Source organism: Garra rufa, chromosome 12 (genome assembly GCF_049309525.1).
Source record: "Garra rufa chromosome 12, GarRuf1.0, whole genome shotgun sequence".
Taxonomy (NCBI): Eukaryota; Metazoa; Chordata; class Actinopteri; order Cypriniformes; family Cyprinidae; genus Garra; species Garra rufa.
The window spans coordinates 14497396-14518302 of NC_133372.1; the positions used below are offsets into that span (position 1 = coordinate 14497396).

At 35.5% G+C, this 20907-nt stretch overlaps 1 protein-coding gene across 2 annotated transcripts in view; it reads right to left on the reverse strand.

Moving 5' to 3' along the window:
• Positions 1-20907, reverse strand: part of agap1 (ArfGAP with GTPase domain, ankyrin repeat and PH domain 1) — a 185639-nt gene that overhangs the window by 56073 nt on the left and 108659 nt on the right. For both annotated transcript variants that reach the window (XM_073851257.1, XM_073851258.1), the window contains 3 exons: positions 12012-12116; positions 6851-7016; positions 627-788 (listed from right to left, as the gene is read on the reverse strand). In XM_073851257.1, the coding sequence (XP_073707358.1) occupies positions 627-788; positions 6851-7016; positions 12012-12116 (433 nt within the window). The remainder of the gene's footprint in view (positions 1-626; positions 789-6850; positions 7017-12011; positions 12117-20907) is intronic.

Below are 20907 nucleotides of genomic sequence, written 5' to 3' on the forward strand. Positions count from 1 at the left end.
GGTCTGTGGCTCAGCTGTGTGTGTGTAAAGCCCTGCTGCGGATGCGGCCAGGAGCCCGTTTAAGTGTTTCACAGCTTTAATTGTTATCAGGGGTAAACACAGTCAACTACAGGCAGGGGTCAAACGACAGCTCTAAAACTGGTCACACCATGTCACTGCAGTTCATCAGCACACATAAAAACACTGCACCTGACAGCTGTCAGTCCAGTAGTGACTTCTAAGCGTATACCAATTTCCCCCGTGGCTGTTTAGACATGAAAGACTTCATAAAAATAGCCAAGTATCAAATTCTCTGCCAACAGAAAGGTGACAGACTGATAAACATCATGCCCCAAACATTTCTCTTCTACTAGCCGACTCGCCGTCAACAGATGAGCCTTTGGTAATGTGGTTCTTCTGAGTGGCCATTACTTTGATAAACAGTTAAAGCAGCATTAGGCTTGACACAAGGATCAATGAGAGGTGGAGCGGGTGTATGTGTGTGTTTACAACTATAGGATAACAAATCACTGTTTAAGGTTCTGTTCTCTGTTCTTAAGAAAAATCTTCAAGATGACAACATGCATACAAGCAAACCCCCCAAAGCAGTTGAGGGAGCTGCACCTGGGAATGTGTTCTAAACTTACCCGTGCTGATTCCTGAGTTGGCGATGACTGTGGCATCACTCCATTGGTCAGCACTGGAGACTGAGTATGAGCGCTGATGCATCCCATCCGGCCGACTGTTAAACGACACCAGACTGATGCCACTCGCCATCTGAGATGCAGAAGAACTACTGGTCACAGAGCCTGTTGGAGAGATGCATAATAATTAATATACCATTAATGTATTTGTATACATATACATATATATAATAATCAGAGGTGTCAAAAGTACACACATTCTTTACTTAAGTAAAAGTATAGATACCTGTGTTTAAAAAGACTCTAGTAAAAGTTGAAGTATTGACAGGCTCTAAAACATACTTAAAGTATACAAGTATAAAGTAACCTTGAATGCCAGAAGTTTGTGGCGTTTTGGTAGACACAATTTACAATACATTCTCCAGGAGACTTTTTCCAGACTTTCTCCAGGAAATCTCCACTATCACCCTCACCAATTTTATCAGTCATTTCACCAGTTTTATCAGTCCATTATGCTTCTTGGTGCTATGATTTCCCCACGAGTTGTCGCCTGGTTTTAGTTTTTTTTTTTATCGTTTTATGTTCAACTTCTTGTGCGTGTCAGAGCGTATAAAAACAAATGCACCAATAGGATTGTCTTTTCTGTGTGTGTTTACATACGATTCTAAGCGTGAACCAATCAGTCTGTTGTATGCATGGCGCATATTATTGACATGGATGGGTCAAATGCGTTGCGAAATGGCATAATATTTAAACGGAAAAACAACGACACTGATTTGAAAATGTAGGGAGTAGAAAGTACAGATACTCATGCTAAAAATGTACGAAGTGAAAGTAGAAAGTTGGCACAAAAATAAGTAGTGAAGTATAGATACCCGAAAATTCTACTTAAGTACAGTAACGAAGTATTTGTACTTCGTTACTTCCCATCTCTAATAATAATGTATTAACACCATTCTGTAATGACAGTTTTTGTTTGCATTATAGTGTACATTTAGAGTTCTTATGGTTAATACAGATATTTTTACAATATCTACAATATATTGACACTATGTTGGTTGTAGCAGTACTGTATACACAGTAAATTGTGAGATATAACCTATTTTGAGCTATTAAGTAAGAATAGCATGATATAAACTCGTAATTGAGAGTTTAAAAGTCAAACCGCAAGATGAAAACTTTTTTCATAAACAATTTTTAGGGGAAAAAAGACTTCTCAGACGTTCTCAGAATTGCTTGTTTATATCTCATAAATCTGACTTAACTATGTTGTTATAAAGTCGGAATTGCAAGAAAAGTTATAATTGCGACTATTTCTCAGAATTGCATGTTTATGTCTCAGAATTGCAACTTTATTTCTCAGAATTGCAGGTTTGTCTCAGAATTGCAACTTTATTTCTCAGAATTGCGTGTTTATGTCTCAGAATTGCATGTTTTTGTCTGAGAATTGCAACTTTATTTCTCAGAATTGCGTTTATGTCTCAGAATTGCAACTTTATTTCTCGGAATTGCATGTTTATGTCTCAGAATTGCGACTTTCTCAGAATTGCAGGTTTGTCTCAGAATTGCAACTTTATTTCTCAGAATTGCGTGTTTATGTCTCAGAATTGCGACTTTCTCAGAATTGCAGGTTTGTCTCAGAATTGCAACTTTATTTCTCAGAATTGCGTGTTTATGTCTCAGAATTGCGACTTTCTCAGAATTGCAGGTTTGTCTCAGAATTGCAACTTTATTTCTCAGAATTGCGTGTTTATGTCTCAGAATTGCATGTTTTTGTCTGAGAATTGCTACTTTATTTCTCAGAATTGCGAGATTTGTCTCACAATTCTGACTTTATAACTTACTATTGTGAGTTTATATCACACTTTATATCACATGATCTGCGAGTTTATTTCTTAGAATTGCGACTTCATGTCTCAGAATTGCAACTATTTCTCAGAATTGTGAGTTTATTTTTCACAATTGCACATTTATGTCTCAGAATTTCAACTTTATTTCTCAGAATTGTGCGTTTGTCTCAGAAGTGTGATGTTATTTCTTAGAATTGCAACTTTATTTCTCAGAATTGCAAATTTATGTCTCAGAACTGCGACTTCTTTTCTCAGAATTGCTACTTTATTTCTCAGAATTGCGGGTTTGTCTTGCAATTCTGACTTTGAAACTTCCAACTGCGAGTTTATATTCTGATTCAGAGATAAAAAGTCAGAACTGCGAGTTTATTTCTCAGAATTGCGTTTATGTCTCAAAATTGCGATGTTATTTTTTAGAATTGTGGCTTTTTTTCTTTATTTCTTGCGAGTTTATGTCTCATAATTCTGACTTTACAACTTGCAATTGCAAGTTTATATCACAATTCTGAGATAAAAAGTCAGAATTGCATGTTTATGTCTCAGAATTATGAATTTATTTCTAAGAATTGGCACTATTTTTCAGAATTGCAGCTTTATTTCTTAGAATTGTAAGTTTGTCTCGCAATTCTGACTTTATAACTTGCAATTGTGAGTTTACATCATAATTCTGCAATAAAAAGTCAGAATTGCAAGCTTATTTCTTAGAATTGTGAGTTCATGTCTCAGAATTGTGCGTTTATGTCTCAGAATTGCGACTTTCTCAGAATTACGAGTTTATGTCTCACAAATCTGACTTTATAACTTGCAATTGCAAGTTGATATCAAACAATTCAGAGATAAAAAGTCAGAATTGTGAGTTTGTATCACACAATTGCAAATACCTTTTTTTTTTAATTCAGTGGCAGAAACGGGCTTCCATAGTCATGTCAATGTGTATTCAGTTTAATAAAAGCCTAAATTAAATGTGATCATATAAATCATATAAAGTGATAGTCTCTCTTCAAAAGACTGTTATTTATAATGTCTTTATGACATTTTTGAAGCTTAAAATTGTGGTTACCTGGACTATCAATGAATGGATGATATCTCCATTTGTATTCCACAAATGCATGAAAATCTTATGGGTTTGAAATTACAGGAAACTACGTAAATGACGTTTTTTTTTTCATTCTGGGGTGAACTATTGCAATATGTCGCAAATCTTAATTTATCGTAATTTTAATACTATTTACAACAAGAGAATGATTAACAGCTTACTGATATTGACCAAACTTTTAACAATGCATCCCTATTTTTTTTTTTACTTCTATGTGTTGTCTTTGTAATACTTTTTGTTAGTGATTAAGAAGTGTAGCACTCATGCACAAAACTTCTTGAGTTATTGTCATCAAGGACCATAAATAGTGACAACAGATTACTCAAAGGTTAATTATCACCATCGTGAGTCATCATTAAACTGCGGAAGAGGTTAATCTGACTCACGTGGAAATTAAAGTGGACATCATGGGAAGTCACATCTAATCGCACTAATAAGATTTCACCACAGCTGAGCACAAAAGAACACGGGAGGGATATGATATGACGCACACATACAGACTCAAACACAATCAGCCATAAGGCTTCTGGGCTTACGAACAGAGCAAATCTAACTGTAACAATTTAACAGTTTGTCCAATAGCAGGGAACAAATGTAAATAACAGTGATTTGATGACACTGCTTGCTCTAGCTACAGCTATACACAAAATACTCAATATAGTTTAAAAAAAAAGGGGGGAAGGTTCAGTAAATACTTCATTTTCTGGTTTTTAATATGTTGTTGTTGCAAAAAGGTGTACCCACGGGCCTCCACTGGCCCGTAGCAAACTCGACTGAATGAAATGTCACGACTCAATTTAATCTCCATTGTAGCGGATAAATCAGACAGCAGCACCTTTGGGTAAATGGCAAAAGCTGATCATACTTCAGGAGAGCCCTGATAAACTACATTTTTACATCGGTGGCCGTCTGGAGGAAAATAAACACTATGTATGTATGAGGGCAGAGAAGGGTCTACGCGCGCACACACAGAGCGCAAGAACAGCAGTGTGTGAAGATATGCTATAATGGATTCGGTGCATAATTGGAGCTTCCACAAAAAGAGATGTTAAGACCAAAGGAATAAGAGGTGCATGTGATCACGTCTCTGACCCAGCCCTACAGTCAAATACTCCACTTACAAAAGCTTCACTGCCTTACCACTGTGAATTATCTCTCTTTTCTCCTCTACCGCTCCCTCCCTCCCTCCCTCCCTCCTTCCTTCCCTCTCCCTCTCATTAGTGCTCATTTCGGACTTGCCTGACTGGAGAACGAGCGCTGATTGCATTAATATTCATGACAATAATTAGTACATGTATTATGGGTCACTGAATATTCATGCTATTAGTTTGGTCCTCCTGGTGCTGTGTGTGTGTGTGTGTGTGTGTGTGTGTGTGTGTGTGTATGTGCTTGAGAAGGGTCTTTAACGCTCCTTGGGGGGCTTAAGGATTGTTGATCCAATGAGTGTTACACGAATAACTAAACAATAACTTAATTGTTTAATTCTCCACTAATGAAGACCGCTTCCTAGGCCTATTATACTGACATTAAGATACTTTTGTATTACATTTGTTTTCTTGGAAAGCAGTTGCTAAAGCAGTGTAAGGAAATGTTCTGCATTTTTTATATGTATTAATTATGTAAATTTATACTAAATTAAATATATTTTATTATCCATTCTTTCATTTTCCAATCCGCTTGTCTAATGTATGGTTACAGACATGTTGGAGGCTATTTTCTCAGGGCATAGACAGGGGAACCCTGGATGGGTGGACAGTACGTTTCTTTTATATTTATATTATCTAATTTTGTTACATTACTATATTATATTATGTAATTTAAAAAACAAAAAGCAAAGCAAAATTAAACAAAGCATGATAATGTTTCACAGATAGATGACCAGTATATATTTTATGATATAAAAAAAAAACATTATATAATTTGTAACTTTTGCATTTTGTATATAATTTGTAATTATTTGTTATATTAAACGAGTTTATTTAACAAAATACAAAAACAAATCAAAGTAAAACAAAACAAAAACAACATGACAAAACAAAAACAACAAAACAAAAACATAAAATAAGCATGACCACGTTACCTTTTTTTGTATAATTTTGTAGTCTTATTTATCCAATAAAAATTACAAAACCAAAGCGAAGTAAAACAAAACAAAAACAAGATAAGACAAAAATAACAAAACCAAACCAAACCAAAAACAAAAGCATGATCATGTATAATTTCGTAAAACAAAACAAAAACAACATGACAAGACAACAACAAAAAACAAAAACAAAACAAAACCAAAAACAAAACAAAAGCATGATGGAGGTACCTGTTTTGTATAATTATAAATAATAATTTTGTATAATTTTGTATAATCTATTTTTTTTATATTATTCGATTTCAACACAAAATATAAAACCAAAGAGAAGTAAAACAAAATAAAAACACGACAAGACAAAAACAACAAAACCAAACCAAAAACAAAACAAAAGCATGATCATGTATAATTTTCTATTTTCTATTAATATAAAAATCTATTTTTATATTATTATTCAATTTTATTTAACAAAAAATACAAAAACAAAACAAAGTGAAACAAAACAAAAACAACAAAACAAAACAAAACCAAAAACAAAACAGACAAAAACAAAAGCATGATCATGTTACCTTTTATATAATTTAGTTATATAATATAGTTATTTTTGTTATATAATTATTAAATTTTATTTAACACAAAATACAAAACAAAACTAAAGACCAAATCAAACAAAAAACCCAAAACAAAACAAAACCAAGACAAAAACAAAAGTATGATCATGTTATCATTTTAGTATTATTTTGTAATCTATTTTTGTTACATAATAATTTAATTTTATTCAACACAAAATACAAAAACAAAGTGAAGTAAAACAAAACAAAAACAACAAGGCAAGACAAATTCCAAAACAAAACAAAAAAACAAAGGCATGATCATGTTACTGTTTTTGTATAATTTTGTAATCTTTTTTGTCATTTTGTTATTTAATTGTATTTAACACAAAATACAAAAACAAAGCAAAGTAAAACAAAATAAAACAAAACCTAAACAAAAACAAAACAAGACAAAAACAAAACAAAAGCATGATCATGTTACCTTTTGTATAATTTTGTGATTATTTCTGTTATATAATTATTACATTTTATTTATTTATTTTATTAACGCAAAATACAAAAACAAAGCAAAGTAAAACAAAAAACAAAACAAAAAACAAAACAAAAAACAAACGAAAAACTAAACAAAAGCATGATCATGTTACCTGGTGTCTGTCCAAGCTGCAGGTTGCTCATGTCCTTGGTCAGCCCATTGGTTTTGGGACTGGGGGCTGCACATGTGGAGATGGCCCTGGGGGGCCTCTTCCCTGGAACCTTTACTGTAGTCCGAAGCAGGTCGATCTCCTTCCCATGAACATTCTGCATATAATCCTATAGTAAAAATGACAAAAGAATTACTACAACAGCATTGGACACTTTGGATGAAAAGTGTCTACTAAATTTATTTTGTCAGCACACAGTTAATTCTGCCAACCCTCTGGAGGTGAAGAAATCAATAGTAATGTATTTTTGATGTTCATGGTGAAGTGCACTTTGTATGCAGAAAATCAGCCTTTTTTTTTTTACACATGTAAAATTTTCCTTCAAGCTTCTTTTTCCTTTTCTGCGGATCCCAGCATGCCATCGCAGCATGTGTTTGGATTCTGACTGCGTTGTCTGGATTCGCGTGTGGCTTTGCTTGCGTTGATGATGAAAGTTACTCAATGCTAATAGGGATGCAATTACCAGCCGCAAGCTGTTGGCCCGCCACTCCTGAAGGGCTCTCCTGTGGCTTGTTAAACCGTGTTGAGAGCTCTTGGCTTTGAATTGCCCTTTTGTTGGCCTCTAGTGAGGGATGGACACGTTATCCTCTTGCTGTAAATTGCTCGGTGCAGCACACATACACAGAGATTCTCAGGTCTTTGTGTTATTTGATTGGCACTCAGCTGATGTATAGCAGGTCTGGGTGGTACACGCTCCCCTCTCAAAGCCTTGCCCCTGCTCATTAGGGCGAAATACTCCACGTAGCTGCTCTATTGAAGAACATATGTTATTGCGTCTCACGTAGGACATACACTCCGGGGACTGGTCCATATGTAACTCTTGATTTAAAATAAAGGGCGAGCAAGCCACTTGAGGGACTTAGTTAAGGGATTTGAGTGCTTAAATGTGAACAGTTGATGAAAAGATCATCATCTGGCCACTTCAGGGGCAGATGTGCATTTAAAATTGATGCTCCATAATACCAAAAGTGCACATAATGACGTAATGTTAAACAAAACAGTGCAAGTTTAATCAACACACAATAGTTATGTGCCTAAAAAAAGATGACAAAGTTGTGGCGTGGTTGTAATGCATGAACATGGATGAGTTATTTGGGATTTTTTTCTCACTAATTAGGTTGCATCTATTGCCATCCACTTAATCAGCTGCATTAATGTGATTTCTTTTTCACATAGTTGAGCAATTAAGAGCCCTGATTGAGTTTCATCCTATTAGCCTCCGCAAACACTCTAATTGATGCCTGTGTAGCAGACACCTGCTGATGAGAGGAACCTGTTCGCAGCCAAAGGGAGGAGGGGGACCGTATATGATGACGCACACTTCTCCTAATTCACCCAGATGAGCTGGCTGGCCGAAAATTTGTCAATGTGTCAGGAAGGCATCACCTCAACTTATGTTCCAAAGATGAATGAAACAACGTTAAGGTGAGTAAATGTCAATGATAACCATTATATAAACAAATCCCTTTAATAATGACTCTGCTATAATTTACAGAACAGCAGCAACAACTATTTAGACTCATCATTTTGGTCTGTATCTAATTTACACTAATAAACTCATTAAGGCCTATACTGGCCTGAACTTGACAAAATGCTGGCTAAAATAGAAATGAACAAAGATTTAATGAGAACCATGGCTACGTAGAAAGCCAATGAACGGTTTACATTATTCAAAAAAAAAAAATCAATATAGTTTTATACATATTTTAAACTATGGGGGCACCAGTATTTCAACCATGGCACTACTTGTTGCTATTTTTACCACAACACAACTCTGAATATTTGGAAAATAAAATACTGAAGCGATGTTCACACTTGTCATGTGAAATCTAGTGTGATTGCTCTCTTAGTGCTCTCTTAAGTAAGTGTGAACGCTGCCATCCGAACCCTGGTGCGCGCCAAGCAAGCGGACCGAGAACGCTAGAAAGATGGGTCTTGGTCCACTTCCAAATGGACTCAACACGGACAGGTAATAAATGACGAGATACAACGCTATGCGACATGATTTCACAAACGGTGTATCCAAAACAAAAATGAGCAGAGGGCAAATGTGGAGCAATTAGGAGGTAAAGTGCCTTTTATGAGCTTTTTGTTTCACAGGTGGTGAAAATAAAATCATATATATGCAACAATGATCACGCTTAGTCCTGTAGACAGCAATAGGTGTATTCGGAATTAAAGCTGCACTGAGCAGACCGATCAGTGAGTGGGTACTTTGATGACATACACCCCAGAGCCGATTTAATTCGAACTGACTCTCCTTTTGTTTGGAGTGTTTGGTGAGTTCCATCACGCAATACACGTCATTCAACCCGACCAATCAGGTTGTGAACGTATCACTATGCCTTTAGGTTCGCTGTCAAAAATGCCAGTGTGAACGCTAAGCGGACTAGGACCAAACGTATCATTTTCCTTTTTGATCCGGACCAAATGAACCAAACTAAAAGTGTAAACACATCCTAACACTGTGTCCTAACTACATGTGATAGAACAAGATTCCAGCAACAAGTCTGGCTGTCCACACCAGACACGACGTGACAGATATCACAGCCACTCCTAACTGCAGAAGTGAACTGCACTCCTAACGAAATGGACAAGTTTATAATCTAATTCATTCATATTAAACATTTTTAACATGATTAAAACTACATACTGAGTGACTGATACCATCTTTGTTTTGGAATATGCTTGTGGGTTCGTAGTTTTAACGTACATGTTTGTTTTAAAGTATTTTCAAGATCTCTGCTCTCTTTCAGTATGGCTATAAATGTCACGCAATATGATATTCAGACTCTCATTAGACACCTTTAACATTAAATAAAACACATAATAAGCAGACAAGATTATCACTGTCATAGTTTGTATGTTGCTGTTCCAGCTGCAATGTCGTGGAAAAGAAACCGTTTCTAAAATAGAAATTTTGTGTGTTGCCATCGCGGCTAGTTAGAAAAAAACTCTGATTAACATGGAAAAGGTACCTTTTATCGCGTGTCGTTAGGACACGGTCTTCACTGCTTGTCTAGCGATAAGAAGAGGTGATAACAATGGGAAAATGCCTGTGGACAAATTAAACTTTCTAAAGACCAGCGTCTTTGTTCTCTCCACTTTAGCCCTGATGCCTTTGAAACTTTTAGTAGACTACAGCTACTGAAAGAGCTTACAAATGGCAGAGACAAGAAATGCTAGATGCCATCCTCGCACGATTTAAACATGTCGACGTCTGTCATGACACCGCAGCTACTGAAGGAGTTTCTAAGTGTGGATTTTACTTGATATTTAATGAAAAATCTATGGTACAGCATTTGGTTTAAGCCTACACTTATATCCATTACCACCTGTAAGATCTTTCAGTAGCTGTGGTCATGTTTCAGTATTTAATTTTTTTGTGTTGTGGTAAAAATAGCAACAGGTATTGCCAGCAGCTCACAGAGGGTAACCATTTCACATCATTGATACAATGGCACCCCTCATAGTCCAAACTATGTATTAAAAAAAGTGGATTTTTTTGAATAACACAAATCTTTCATGGGTTTTTACTACGTATTTCAGTAAGAGACATCTTTTATGTTATATTAAGCCATCAAAGTCTTAATACCCGGGGCTCCCTTTAAAGAACAAAAATCATTGATGACTGGTTATATATTTAGTTTATTTATTTTTTGCTTCTTTTTATAATGTTGAAAAGAGAACAGACACTGTGGTCTTGCAACGTGCTCACCTGATTTAATGTCCCTTGAATTATTACAATATATTACAAGTACACTTGGAATTTATTGTTTCCAAGCCTATCTCACTCTGCTGTTTATTTTCTCCACTTCTAATCACTTGTACTCAAGAAAATGTTTCTAGAGTAGGAAAATATTATAGACCTGAGACATTTTATATTTTTGTTCAGATACTTTTTCTAATCTCTTATCTCTATTACAAGTGTTGGGAAGGTTACTTTAAACATGTAATAGGTTACAGATTACAAGTTTAAAATGTAACAAGTAGTGTAACTTTTTTAATTATTAAAGTAATGCAACTGATTACATTTGATTTCTTTATGATTACTTTTCTAAATTTATACTTAGCAATTCAGCAGATGCCTTTAACCAAAACGACTAACAGATGAAGACAATAGAAGCAATCAAACCAACTTTCAAAATCCTTCATCTCCTAAATTAAGATTATAATACATTTAATTGTAATGCAGTCATGGCAAAATCAGACTTTAGCACCTGTTTTTACTCTGAAATCGTTCTGAAGTTTAATACAGGTTTAAAATCATAACAAGAAATAGTAAATATTAATACAAGTAGTATTCATTTTCATAAGTAATTAAATTACGTAACGCCTTTACATGTAACTACTTACTCCCCAACACAGCTTATTACCTGTCAAAGTTCTTAAAATTCAGTAAAAAAAAATCTAATTACATACCCTCACTACTAAGTGTTTTATGTGGTGAATTATTGGCTGTAGAAATGAATGAATGCATGAAACCACAAAAATAATATTGTTCAAAGTTTTCGTTCATTTAAATCATAAAACTGACTTGTTCTTGTTCAGATGGCAAGGCCTGACAATATGCAATCCTTCATTGTATGTCTTCATCCATTCATTCTATACAGTATCCTTCATCTGCATTCATGATCTCCTATGCAGCGCTTGCCAAATCACTTTGGGATTGGTTAGCGCTAACAATAAGGTCTGATTGCACTCGAAAAAAAAAAAAAAATCCAGAGAGGGAAAACAACCAATAAAAGACGGCCATTTCCATTGGTGTGTGGGCAAACAGGTCGTCCGAGTTGGTGATTATGACAAGCCATTACAGCGTTATATTACACATCAACAGCGTCAGCCGTGTGCAAACAGATGAGTCGGTAATTAAGGACAAGACCGTGTCGTCAGACACCATGCTTACTGAGGCGGACACAATGATCTGTTAAACGTCAGTGAAAAGGACATTAAAAAAAACCTGGATGTTACAGTGACGGGTGAACAGAGAATAATAACAACATTAACAGGACAGGACCAATAAGATGAGGAGAAAGGCAAATACAATACATGGGTACTGCCAATGTGTGTGTGTGTGTGTGTGTGTGTGTGTGTTGGTACTCACGTGCAGACTAGGATGATACGTGAGGACTCCGTTGTCACAAAGCGTGACGTATTTCTTCTTCCACTCTTTGTTCAATGACTTGCCGCTCCTTTTCAGCAACATGCCCTGATACACAAAAACAGAAATACACAGCTTAATCATCACGTCTGTATATTAACAGTTTTTATTAATTATTGTGAAAAACACAGTATCATGGTCTGAACTGTCTATAGTTCATGAAGTATCTCCCAATCTTTACACTTACAAACAAAACACTCAATTATTTTGTACTCAAGGGGACAGAGAGTTTATTTGCACACTTTGATGAGACTGAGGAAAAAAAAAAGCGCACTGTGAGCTCCACATGCAAATTCCCCTCGGAGTGTTAGCGAGCACATTAGCACTATGACACGAGCACTAACCTTCCTCTCCTACGCACATCAGTGGCGGCTGACTGCCCGTTTAAGGGTCCGGCCGCCCACACCTCATTTCAGCCAAATTCATTAGGCAAGAAGGGAATAAAACTGTCCGCTGATTAGCAATTACGCTGCTGCGGCGACGTGTCACTTCGCTGGACTTGTTAAACATTAACGTGCAGACAGGACGGATAATAATAGATTTCTTGCTCTGCCTGCCACGGAGCGTGCAACACCAGAGCCGACAAGTTTCTGTCACTCTCTGCCTATTTCCCTTCTTGTTGTTTTTCTTTCAGTCACTCCACAGAGCGAATTTTCATAAAAAAATGTCACGATCCCTTACTGTCACACACCGTTAAACTGGCCTAATTATGTGGTAATTGGTATCTAAACACAGTCTGAAGGGAGCAAAAAAAAAAAAAAAATCAGGATGAAATTATGTACCGAAGGGAGTGACGGTGAAGTACATTTGACAAATTTTGTTTTGCGAGGCTGAAAACATGTAAATAAACTTCACCTTGACAATGTCAATCTTTAAAATACATTAGTTTTTTTAAACAGCATATACACTCTTAAAAATAAAGGTGCTTCTCGATGCCATAGATGCCTTTTTTTGTCTAAATGGTTCCATAAAGAACCTTGGACATCTGGAGAACCTTTCTGTTTCACAAAAGGTTCTTTGTGGCGAAAGAAGGTTCTTCAGATTATAAAAAGGTAAGAGATAGATGGCTCTTTAAAGAACCTTTGACTGAAAGGTTATTTGTGGAACCAAAAATGGTTCTTCTATGGTATCACTGTGAAGAACCTTTTGAAGAACCTTTATTTTTAAGAGTGTAGCAGAAATTGAAACATTTAATAAGAAGTATATTTACAAAAACACACACAAACGTATCCGAGTCAACGGATATGACGAATGTACAATAGAAGAAAAGAAAAAGGAAGAAAAGCTTTGCCATGACTTTTATTACATTGCGACAATAAAATATATATTTCAACATTATACTAAAAATATGATTTAACATATTTTGTGATTGAAATAAGTTTTAACACCATAGGATGGTAAGGGATTTTTAAATAAAATAAGATAAAACTAAGGTCTCTCATAATATTAAAAACTATCAAAAGACAAAAAAATAAAAAATAAACTGCAAAAGGTTGGAACAGAATTTTCTTTAAATGCAACAATGTAGTGGATGCTTAAAAGCAATAAAACATGTCTGAAAACATGTAAATAAGGCTTTACCTTGTCAATGTAAAATTTTTAAATAAATTAGATTTTAATTTTTACTTTTTCACAGCATATAGCACAAATTAAAATGTCCTTTTTTTTAGATGTAATACAAATTATAAGAACATTTGATGATAAAAGTATTTATAAATACATACGTACACACACACAAACATATCCAAGTCAACGGCAGATTTCTGTCATCTGGCGAATGTACAATAAGAAGAGAAAAAGGAAGAAAAGCTTTGTCACGACTTATTACACTGCAACGTTTAAATATAGTTGTAATATATTTGTATATCACTGTAATAATATATATTAACATTATACTAGAAATATGATTTTCTATTTTCATATTTAGTGAATAAAAGAGGTTTTAACACAATGAGATTGAATAAAATAAAATAAAATAAAATATGTAAGCTCTCTCAGAATATTAACTGTCAAAAGACAGGAAAAAAAAGTCGAAAAGGAATCAGATTTTTTTTATTGCAACAGTGTATTGGATGCAATAAAAAATTTAGCTCCGATGGGAACTTTAAATGTGACACTGCATCTGTCCCTCAGAGCCTCTTAACTCAACAGTGTAAAACTTTCTAAATAGAAAGCAGTGCATATAATAAAATATTATATTTAAATAAAATTATATTTAAATTTAAATAATTGTATTTCATAAATGTGACCCTGGACCACAAAACTAGTCATTAAGGGTCATTTAATTTTTTCTGAAAGCTGAATAAATAAATACATTAATATATGGTTTGTTAAGATAGTAGTACAATATTTGGCCGAGATAAAAATATTTGAAAACCTGCAATCTGAGAATGCAAAAAAAAAAAAAAAAAAAAAAAAAAATCAAAATATTGAGAAAATCACTTTTAAAATGAAGTTCTTAGCAATGTATATTACTAATCAAAAATTAAGTTTTAATATATGTGACCCTGGACCACAAAACCAGTCAGTCATAAGGTTAAATTTTACAAAACTGAGATGTATGCATATGAAAGTTCAATAAATAAGCTTTCTTTTGATATATGGTTTGTTAAGATAGGACAATATTTGGCCGAGATACATCTATTTGAAGATCTGGAATCTGAGGGTGCAAAAAAATCTAAATACTGAGAAAATCACCTTTAAAGTTGTCCAAATTAAGTTCTTAACAATACATATTACTAATCAAAAATTACATTTTGATATATTTACAGTAGGAATTTAGCAAAACATCTTCATGGAACATGATCTTTACTTAATTTCCTAATGATTTTTGGCATAAAAGAAAAATCAATAATTTTGACCCATACAATGTATTTTTGGCTATTGCTACAAATATACCCCAGCGACTTAAGACTGGTTTTGTGGTCCAGGGTCACATATACACAGTAGGAAATTTACAAAATATCTTCATGGAACATGATTTTTACTGAATATCCTAATAATTTTTGGTCCATACAATGTATTTTTGGCTACTGCTACAAATAAACCAGGGCCCCATATATTGTGGAACTGTTCTGAGATCAGCCTGGCCTTGGATGATATATATGTTTGTTCTACAATCAGCTGGGTTTTGGGTAATGAGGTCTGTAACTGTTCTGAGAACAGTCTGGCCCTGGGTGATGTAGATATACGTGTGGGAGGATGTTCCCTTAGGTCAATCTGCACGTCTGTACACCCAGACCCAGTGTTCAAGACAAGAGAAGAGCACTTCCTGGGTGAAATAACACTGGGCTCTCCTGCTGAGTGGTAAACACAAGTTGACGAGCTTTTTAATTTCCTAACGCTAGCGGCCCATCTGTCACATAGGGTGAATATCCATTACTTCATTAACTAAGACTGAGATGTGCGTGCGTGCGTGTGTGTGTGTGTGTGTGTGTGTGTGTGTGTGTTTGTGAGGCTCAGGAAAAAAAAAAAAAGAGCAAAATGAAAGAGGGGAAAAGAGAGAGAACGAAAGGGATGGACAGATTGAGAGAGAAAAAGAAGATGATCTTTTAATGACGGTATAAGTGTGGGGTCTCTCCAGGCATGTTGTGGTGGGCAGGTAAGCTGCCTCGGCCCGCTTTGGATCTAGGTATATTAATTTTGCACATCCATCGGGAAGATGACAAGCGATCATTCAGCAGGAGAGGCTAATTGAACACCACGTCACTTCTCTGATGGGAGTAATCGTTCATTATTTAAGGACCAGGCCGGTGACACCCTGCTTGCCTCTATTTTACCCTCTCCTGGTTGACAACCTGAAGGTCTTGTAATGTTGCAAACAGGGGCCAACAAAATAAATCTCACACAGACATAACCGCAGCACCTGTGGACTTTAGTGGAACGCCAATAATATAGTGGTTAAATCATCCATTAAAGTGCAACACTAAAGAGCACAAACAAATAACTAGATGAGTAAAGCTTGACAAGCCTTGTCTGGGAGTGTAAAATAACAACCGTTTGAAGGTTTTTCAAAATAAGACAAAAAGTTAGACGAACCAAAAGCTGTCTAACCATATTAGACTACTTCAGACTGCTTAAATCACAGAAAAACCATGGTTTTACTATAGGAAAAGTATAGTAAAGTATAGTTTGCGCATTGATTACCATTTGCATAACCACAGTTTTACTACAAATATCCCTGCTGAAAAAACCAGCTAAAACCAGCCTAGGCTGGTTGGCTGGTCTTAGCTGGTTTAAGCTGGAAATGGCTGGTTTTAGCTGGTCTCCCAGCCTGGCCAGGCTGGTTTTAGCTGGTGGTTTCCCAGCCTGACCAGCCTGGCCAGGCTGGAAAAATGGCCAAAACCCCTCTAAAACCAGCCTGCCTCCCAGCTATGACCAGCTAAAACCAGGCTGGTTGACCAGCTAAAACCAGCCAACCAGCCTAGGCTGGTTTTAGCTGGTTTTTTCACCAGGGATCATGGTTAAACTATGGTTAGTGTAGCAAAACCATGGTTAATTTGTGGTTAACTATGGTTAAACCATGGTTTAACTATGTTAACCATGTTTTTTAGCTTTATTTGTAGTTAAATTTTTCGTAAGGGAAATGCACCAACCTGTTTTAGCTCTTTGTTATTGTGTTTTAACACACTGCTAGCATGATTTAGCATTTTGCTAACATATTGCCTGTTTCGTTACTTTGTAACACATTGTTGCATGTTGCTAACATGTTTATAATATTACTAGCATGGTTTAGTACATTGCTAGCATGTTTCTAATTTGTTTGACTAGCATGTCTGAGTATGTTTGCTGACATGACTAACATATTTTTAGTACATTAGGGCTGTCACTAACGATTATTTTGGTAATCGAGTAATCTGTCGATTATTTTGGCGATTAATCGAGTAATCTGAGAATTATAATTAGGGCTGTCAGTCGATTCAAATCTTTTATCTAATAAATTACATGATGTTTCGATTAACTAATCTAATTAATTGCAAACTAAATGTGGCTGTGAAAATACCCACAAAAGATTATTTAAAGCTATTATTTTGTGAAATGAGAAAGTAGCAAGTAGACATTGCCAATAGTAGCTTTAGAAAGAACATAGTAGCTTAATGGAACATAAAAGATAATTTGAGAAACATCTAATTATTTTTGTTCATACAATGAAAATATTTTAATCGGGTTATTTTTTCATAACTAATTCATTAAGTTAATGCATTAAACTGACAGCCCTAAAACTTGTTTGAAGTAGTAAAAATAGACCTAAGCAAACAAGAGCCTTTAAAATTACTTAAAATACATATAAAAGCAACAAAGCAATAATATTCAGTTCAGATGAAGTATCAAAAGCCAGTAATTATATGGTTTTATTAAAATACATGATATTATAAACAGAGCTAATGTACATATTAATATACGCATTATAACAAATGACTGCAGAGGGCATCAATGGCCTGATACCTGTTTTTACACTTTACTGCACAATCTAATCACTGTTTAATATTGACTAAACAACATTTAAATCAAATGTCCACTTAATATTTAATATTTGGCCATTTCTTTACGACAAAAATGCTAAAGCCACTGCAATTTCTTGAATATGTGGACATCAAAGTGTATAAACTTAGAGCGAGGGTTTAAACTTTTATTTTGAAACCACAATGAACAGCATTTTGAGAAAAAAATATTGATGTATTTACTTGTGTTTACGTAGGTTTACCTTACAAATAGAATGAAATGTGTTCCCAGATGAACGTTATAATAAACCCAAACTCACAACAAAATGCAGAAATAGAGTTTGAGATGCTCCACACATGTAAATGATAACAGTTAGTGTGAATTCTCATCTATGGAAATCGGCACTTCCAGTATTTTGCCAGTTACTCGACACTGGCAAAATGCAATCAAAGATTTTTTCAAATGGAGTACCTGAACTGAATCAAGGAATCGTGATCGCCCTATAACAATTACTAGCACGTCCTATGCTAGTTACTAAAGTTTTGATCATCAGATTTGTGAAAATTAGCACCAAACAGCCTGAAGGACTGACCCAAGTTGGGTGGTCATAGCTTGAACACTTCAGGCCACATTATTTCACAAATTTTAGATTTAGAAGCAGCAGCAGCAGTTAAATAGTAGATCAGTACTTGTTGGCTTTGTCAAGTCAACATAAAGACAAAACAAAGGCAGAAAATTTATATCCTCATTTTTTCCTTAAAGCAAAGAGCCGGAACCGTGTGAGCGTCCATTCTAAATAAACTTCACGAACAAACAAAAGCCTCTAATCGGTGCACTCTTCCATTAAAAGATGTGCCGATGTGCTCTTATCACCGCGTTATCCTCTTCTTTCAGCTCTTCTCATTTCTTCCATTCTTCTATAACAAAAGGAGAGGTTAACCGGGAGATGAATGCGAACTGTGGCATGGGTGTGGACAGAGTCAGTATGGTGGACAGGATCCGTCTCCTATGAGTCCGCACCGGACAGCCGCTTAACAAAGGGTTGGGTGTTTGCCCACGCTGGCCTTATTGTTCTTGGGCGCTCCAGAGAGAAGGGTGCTAAATTAAGTGTGTCATCCCAACATTGGCTCGCCTCCGGCCCTGTCACTGTGAGTGACTGTGTACGTGTGTGTGTACGAGGGAAGTGGGGCCACGTGAGTGACATGGCGTGAAAGCTGGAGGTCTTATATCGCTGCGGCCATCTGATCTGGCCAGTGCAGGCAGTGAGAGGACACACCTCCCCAAAAGACATTTATCATTTAACGACAGGCAGCTCTCTCACGCTGACAAACACACCTGAATCAGACTAGAAATGAGAATACATCATTAAATAGACATTAGTGTGGAATTATCTGTATTCTCTAGCACCGGGTACTTAAATGGGATACAAAGGAAAGATTTTGCTTTAACTGAGAAATTACAACCTAAAAATACAATAAGTAATCCATTTATATATATATATATATATATATATATATATATATATATATATATATAGTCATTTGGTGCTACCAACATGCATGGATCAAAAGGCCCCTTGAAGACCTTCGGAATTGTGTGTCAAGGATAGTAAGTCATAAAACATTAAAAAAAAGACAAAATAATGGAGTTCAGACTGTAAAACGTCATATGGTGCAACTCCCGAAAATGTAATGATATTTAAGAATATTTAGCAAAAATGTTTCCTCTAACTAATATAAACTACACTCTTGAAATTATAAGAAATATAGTATCATGCAGATTATAATCTCTAGTTTTGAATGAGTTTTTGTCTGATAATGAAAGCTGAAAATAAAGGACATCTAGGAACTCGATGTCTTCATAACTACACACCTCTCCATGTTAAATAATGCTCAGGAGCCCGAGTTTGATGAACAGACACTAAAGACTATAATATGAGGCTCATCGTGGCTCTCAGTTTTAAACAATAACACGTCAAGGTCATCAAGGAGCTTAATGAGTGGTTTAAACACTCCCCTGAAAGCTTAAACCAATCGAAGCCAAAGGAAACTGGCAACAAGAGATTAGCCAAATCTAAACAGAGAGCCCTGATTGATGTTTGTGTATTTGGTTAAATTATTTTCAAGCTAAAATTATACAGGGAAAGGAAAAAAAAATCTAATTTGCGGGAGGTTAGTGTGCATGACAAAAATGCCATCTTGGCCAAAATGGCTCGGAGCAGCGACAACCTTTCCCAGGGAAATGATATTTTTCCAATCCTACAGAAGGCGGATCATGTCACACTCGTTAAAGGCTTGATAGCAGGTCTTTAATATTCACCGTCTTAATTAGGGCTGCAGTTAATTTCATTAAATTCTTTCGGTGCTAAATGAAGCAGATTATGAGACATCTTTTATTGCGAAGCGTGAAATTACAGCCTGCCCGCTGCCAATGGCAGGGCCAAGCTAATGAATTACAGGGTAAATAACACCCGAATTAACCATCCAATTTAACTCCTTACAAAGCACCCCTGCTCTGAGGGGGCAGAACTTCGTCAAACGTGCACAGCTCAGTGCTCATCTACGCACCAGAACATGCAATTACAACCATGATACTAATTTCCCTTTATGATGAGGAGACGTTTCAGTGCCATTGTATTTCTTAAACGGAAATTTTAAGAGAGGAATGCACAGTAAAACGTAATGTGTGAAAAGTTTCACTCTGCACCACCAAACATAGAAAAAAGGTCAAAATGTTTCATCTTGAGCACTGAGAACACACCAGCAAGGATGAAAAGTGGATAGCTAATAAATCAGGCACTGGCGGAAAACAACTGTGATAGAAATAAAAGTCAATAACAGCAGCTATGGACAGCAAAATAAAACAAAAAACTATGCTTGTTATTCTTTGTTATATATATCTAAAACCAAGCAACATGAAACAGCAGTCTGCGATTCCCCGAGAAATGTGACCCTAGACCACAAAACTGAAAGTTGATTAAATAAGCTTTCCACTGATTTATGGTTTGTTAGGATAGGACACTATTTGGTCGAGGTACAACTACATACACAAAATCTGCAATCTGAGGGTGTAAAAAATCTAAATATTGCGAAAATCGCCATTAAAGTTGTCCAAATTATGTTCTTAGTGATGCATATTTCTAATTAAAAATTATGTTTTAACATCTTAATGGTAAGGAATTCACAAAATACCTTTATCTTTACTTAATATCCTATTGTTTTAAAATAAAATGATTGGCATAAAAGAAAAATCGATAATTTTGACCCATTCAACATATTTTGGCTATTGCTACAAATATATTTGTGCTACTTAAGACTGGTTTTGTGGTCCAGGGTCACAAATGACCATTATGTTCTTTCTAAACAATCAAAAACATGCAGCACGACCAGTGTAGTCT